At 50.7% G+C, this 6070-nt stretch overlaps 1 protein-coding gene across 1 annotated transcript; it reads left to right on the forward strand.

Annotated features, from left to right (window-relative positions):
• Nucleotides 1-2196: 2196 nt before the first annotated feature.
• On the forward strand, nucleotides 2197-3502 carry M409DRAFT_60282 (uncharacterized protein; the record flags this gene model as incomplete). The annotated part of the gene is made up of 3 exons (XM_033814413.1): nucleotides 2197-2593; nucleotides 2639-3084; nucleotides 3164-3502. The coding sequence occupies 3 exons, from the start codon at nucleotides 2197-2199 to the stop codon at nucleotides 3500-3502; spliced, it is 1182 nt and encodes a 393-aa protein (XP_033660908.1).
• Between the last annotated feature and the right edge of the window lie 2568 nt (nucleotides 3503-6070).

Raw genomic sequence — 6070 nt, forward strand, 5'->3', positions numbered from 1 at the left:
AGTACTTCGAGGAGCGTTTATACGAACGTTCTACTTAGCTAGGTACCTAGCTATCGTAGCTAGGCTTACTCTTATACTAGTACTCGCTTTAAGGTCCTCTTAAATCGTCTTATAAGGTACTCGCTAGGCTATTCGTTCTTCGATCTAGTTACGCTAGTTTTCGAGTCTAAGGGACGTAGGTATAATAATAGTACACTAGACGATATATATAGTATTTCAAGGTATTTCAGTAGAAGGAATAAAGGTATTAGGACTAAAGGAAACGGAGAAAGAGTAGTAGAAGGTAGGTAAGTGCTCGCTTAGCTGAGGTTAAGTAGGTTAAGAGTTTGTTAAGTCTGGCCGACCCTACAGGACAGGACTACACCGATTAAAATTCGTGAAGGCGACCACATCATCGCACAGCAAAGTACAGGAATGATTGGCACGCTGGAGAATGGTGCTGGCAACGATACCGGTCGTAGTGTGATTGAAGGCTCTAGAGGCGTCGTCCTGCGTCCTAACGAAGGGCGAACGATGTGGAAAATCATTGGGGTGGTCAAGTTTGGAGTCTATCCCAACTTGAAGCTTTCTGAGGAGGAAGACGACAATGGTGGATATCCGATAGGGTTTCTTATCCAATGAACCGGTTCAGAACACTCTTTGCCCGTATGAGAGGTTCGGCGTAATGGAGGACTTGCTCGGGGATGCAAAGATCTCGGGTAGGGAGCTTGAGTTGTATGGCCGACGAGGATGAACGAGACATGATGCTGAGAATGCTCAAGGTCTCCTTGGGTTGACATCTCAGCGCAAGGCGGCTCTGATCATCGCCATGTATCCAGGATCAGATATTGTGTTACTCAACTCCCCTCGTCCATCTGCTCTTGAGAAATGTATTTTGCTCACGGTTCTTGCTGTGTGCTCGGTCCATACTTGAAAGCAAGTCGACATATCAAAGCGACATCTTCACCCGTCCGCCTCAAAGGCAGTCATTGCTAGCTCGCATTCGATCAAGCAAGAGCCGTCAGTCCGCATGTCATATGGAGAGGATTATTGCAGTCGAAGATGTCTACAGAGTCTTGATCACTGATTCGGCTTCGTAGCCTTGTGATGGGAAGCAAGAACTTTTGTAGAGTTGTTGGGTTGTAATCCTCTGCTCCGCCTTCAGCGACGCCTTCAGCGTGAAGAACGTGCATAGTGACGCCGTGAGGCATCAGGTTCAAGCAGCTATGAGATGTTGTTGAAACCTCAGTCTCTTCCAAACGAACTGTGCATCGGTGCCCGACGCTGCGGCTGTAGGACGTTTGGGAAGAGCAGACGCTCGGATTCGACTCGACCAGAGCCTGATGCGTTGATGATGCGTTGACGGGGCAGAAGCCGAAGCTAGTAACGATTGACTGCAAGACCTTGTTTGCAGCAGCTAACTTGCGAATCCCAGGGACTGGGAGACCTTGCGTGGCTCATATCAACCGGTGTGCCATTCGTACAGGCAAGCTTGGTTGCGACTAGTGCATACACGGCACTGGAGTTGCAGATTTGAAGCAGATTTGAGGAGATCTGATGGGAGTAAAAGCTGAAGTAGACAGGACCAAGACCTCGGTCAACAGGATCATCAACGTGATCTTTGAGCCCTGAAGCAGCTGAGGTAGCGCAAGGGCGGTGTTCGACTCGCTGAGTTCTCAAACAACGGCAGCCACTGGTGCGTGGAAATTCAGCAGGTGTGGTGTGAGGCATATCCTGACACCGAGCAGAAAGGAAGGTCTGCGTAGGATGGGAAGATGGCCAAAGAGAGGATTTCGATATGTTCATCAATGCCCTAGGAAGTTTGACCTATAACCCAAGAGAGTGCAGGTACCTTTGAGAACATCTTCACAATCACCTCCGATGAACGAACACGAGCACTGAGAGCATACTGGCGACTCCTTTCTGCAAGCACTTATGGTTACTTCACGAACGAATCACCAATGCTCAGCGACTGATCCCATCGAGGTGCTGTTTCGTTTTGAAAAGGCTTTGGGCGGCATCCAACAATCATTCCAGGTCTCCCTTGAAGTGGTCTTGTTGTCCTTGAACTTGCCAAGGGCTGGCTCATAGCCCGTCTACCTGCAGTTCGTCTCGCTTGATACTGCGTATGGAAGGTATGATATCTCTCAGCCGCCCAAGTTCGAAGACCCTGGCTTGGAATGATCCATTCGCGGCAAAGGTGATTCGTGTCCTGTTATGCCAGCATTTTCATCTGTGGAAATTGAGCCGGTCGAGACGATATTCACGCACTGGGAATATCGGTACCAGCTCCATCTAAGCTCGATAGAAATGCAGAGTGCTGAAAAGGTGTGCTTATCGCAGAACCAGACATCAGCCCCGCGGGAGAGACATCGAATCGACAACAGCACTCTCATTTTTATCACTTCCGGTAGAGTCACTCTTGGAGTGCTGGTTCATGATGTACTTCAGGCGGAAGAAGACGACTTGGATGGCTCGAAATTCTGTTGGGCTCTAAAGGCTTCTCACTCTTCGAATCTGCACCCAAGGCTTCCCACAGCCTCTGTTGAGCTCCTGTTCGTACTATTCCATAGATTGGATCTTTCCCACTGCTTTCACCGTTATCGTCCTAATGGTGAGCAACCGCTAGACGTCTGAAGAACACTTGACGATACGACAGCAGAGGATGTAGACAGCGATGCAGCATCACAGCAACTCGGATACGTCAGAGGGTCCATGACAGAAACGGTGATGGGCGCGGTGGCCTGTGTTGTGATTTTCTTCTTCCTCCACTTCTGCCACGGCATGCTCATTGCACACGCCGCTAGTCCTGGGCCCCGACTGCACGCCACGATCATTTCCCCCTCCCGCCGAGTGCACATTCCCTCCTTCGCGACATCGTCTGGACAACATCAAATACAACGCCAATTCGCCCAGACACGACTAGACCCATCCATAAACGCCATGTTGAAGCGAGCCGACAAAGAGTTTGAACGCAAGTATCGACGCTGCCTTGCTCTTGGTCGACGATATCTCAGGGGCCGGCCGAGCAATATCATCGGCCATTGCGAATCCCAAGCTGCGACTGTGAAGAACGGTGGGAGGAGACTGCCATCGCACACGGTCGTAAGCGGTCACTGCCGAGAGTCCTGTGGTTGAAGTCTGAGATTCTTGGGCATTCGCCACAAATGCGAGTATCGAAAAGCTTCCATTCAGGTTGGGCAAGGGAGCGACGCCAGCCGGCGCTGATCGTATCATCCCAGCGAGAGTGCGGTCTGGGCGTAACCCCTGTTTTAAGGGCACGAGGCTTAAGCATGCCAGATTTTGCCCTGAAGCCACATACACGAGCACTGCTGGCTCGGATTGTGATCTTATGCGATGGAAACAGCAGACTCGTCTTTCAACATTCACCGTTACTTCTACGACTCTCAACGTCATCGTCAGAATTCAAATCTTCATTGGAATCTGCGGCGTTTCGAACTTGCCCATGAGACTGGCGAGACCCTTTTCACTTAATGTTAGAGATGGTCTTCCTGGACTATGAGTCACGTCTTCTCTTCTTACCGTCTTGCCAATTGTGCTTTGCGAATCAGCGAGGTCCATCTTTGATCGAACCTTCTGCTGAGAACGTCCTTTAGTCCTGTGCAGAGCGAAGCAGGCTGAAAGCAAGCTGTCGGCTACTTCACGGCATGGCCTGACGCTGAGGTGATTTGGGCTTCTCCATCATCATCGCCTGTTCATTGACGAGCCCTTCATTCTGACAGTCTTTGTCTCCAAGTTTGTCTGAGCACATGGAACCCGTCGTGGAGGAAATAGATGATCGGCTGTGGGAGAATTCCTCATCTCACGGCCAAGAGGCACTTCGTCCCTGCGGAGCTGCTCGTTGGATGTCTCACCATATCTTATGCCGCCGCACAAGTCCAGTTGCAGTGTGGTATGAAATCATTCTGATTTGCTGTATGTCAAAGATTGTGCGGTCCTCCTGCCGAAGCCGTGCTGGAGCACCTCGACGTAGAGAATTCAGTCATCTCGGGCTGCAGAGTCCACCCTCAATCCACGCCAGCTCTCCAATCCAACTCGAGGAGTTGCTTTTTAAGGGACGTCATACCTGCGGACGACCTCAATGGCACACTGCAGCAACAGCTGGTTACTGTCAGACGGGAAAATCGACGAACGCAGTGACTACGAAGGTCCATCAGGATTCCCTCACGATCTACGACTAGGTCATCGTTCGTTGACATTTTCGATCTCAGAGCATTCTCAATGCACCGGCAGCACTGTCGACAAGATGAACATGGAGCAGACTATTGCTATCCTTCGTTTGGCAATGCTGTCTGATAGTACTTTTGGTGAGCTCCATGGCGTTTGGTCAAACGTTCGTCGAGATATTTCCACTCAAATGGAACGGTGTGTGGAGCTACGGAAAGGTGCCAGTCTTCGGTCACGTTGCCATCAGATATTTTGTTCGAGATCATGATAGAGCAGGAGGAGACACTCATGCACAGGGGTGCAGCGGAGTTTGTAATTGTACAATCGCCGTACTCACCTTCCAATCCTTTTGGTGACCATGATCTTACCGCGAAATTAGGTATTGAGGCATTAGCCTTCTTATGTTTTGTATCTGAAGGAGCAGACTTCCGAGAAATTCACACAAGACCCTCGCATTATATATCCTCTTGCAACGAAAATGCGTCGCAGACTGTTCGCTCTTCGCAGCTACGGATTGCCATCTCATGTTGCCCATCCAAAGTGACCGACGATGGTGGCACCCTCAAGAGATTTGATCAAAATTCAATCTAGGCGTGGCTTGGTCTCGTTTGGCAATTTCGGCGCACGACGTTGCTCCTGCTGCTGATGTGCAACATTGCACTGTTCAAGCCAACGCAAGAAACCAGCGGCGACAATCTCTGGATCCCGAGAGAGCGAACTTTTCAAGGCGTTGCCCTTAGCTACCACCTCCCAGCATCGAAGGCTTGCGGTCAAGTTGGATCAAGAGCATGCCTAACCCAAAGTGCTAGAAGAGAAACAAAAGCGAAGCGCCTACCTAAAATCAGAAAAACCTCCAACTATCTGACCAAAACCCAGCCTAAACCTGAACTCCTTCTCCTCCTGCCCATCCCGCAGCTCACCAATCCGTCTTGGTACCGCATTGCGTACATCAAGAAGCCCGAGACAGCACCACGAGCGAGATCTGGCAATGGGTATCAAGACCAAAACCCAGACCCATCGAAAATGTGCATGCTGGTGCTTGGGGCAGACTTCTGCGCTGGTGCGATGATGCTTCAGGGCAGCTGAACTACGGGTTCGTTGATGATGCAGGCACGAGAGGATTCGGCAAGGAAAGAAATATCGAGCAGGTCGAAAGGAGAAAGATAATTCTCCATGGATGCGTACAGTTGAGCTGTCGGCTGGCAGCTGGCACCGCGCAAGCGGTTTTGAATCCACGTACGGGTAAACAACATCGACTCCATGTCCGAGGCCAGCTCTGATGGGTTCAGATCAGACCTTTTTATGAATAAAACTGTGAAACCTCACTCTTCGAGGAGAATCGCCTCGAGTTTCGACCACAAGACATACGAATTTGATCTTGATTGCTTGCTTGACACGCGATTGGCTGTAGAGAGATGTGGTGATGTGCGCAGAGATTTGGAAATATGAAACCTCGTCAAGTAGAGGTATCATCCTCTGTTTCTCCGGAATGTTGGTCTCTCGCACTCTGTCACCAGCATATGTACGTCCACCCTCGACGCAAAACCCCCAAACCCTCATCACCACCAGTCCTCACAGCGACCAACCCTCAACGCCCTCCACGTATACCTCGAACCCCAGACACATATGCTTCTACATTTCCAGCTCGTCTCCCAACCCAACTATGACCATCCCAAGCGCTGGCCACCCCACCCGCAACTCTCCCTTCCATCCATGGAAGAACCCCACAACCCACCCTCCTCATCCCCAACCTGAAGGATCGACGTGCTCCTCCCCCATGAACAGAACTCTCGCATCCCCCTATCTGCTCTGCTCCACCCTCTCTGCCCGGCTCTCCAACCTCCACGTTCGCTCTTCATTCGCTTTGCTCATAGTGATTTCATGTACCACGGTTGTGCGGCCT

This window comes from Zasmidium cellare, assembly GCF_010093935.1.
Source record: "Zasmidium cellare ATCC 36951 unplaced genomic scaffold M409scaffold_52, whole genome shotgun sequence".
NCBI lineage: Eukaryota > Fungi > Ascomycota > Dothideomycetes > Mycosphaerellales > Mycosphaerellaceae > Zasmidium > Zasmidium cellare.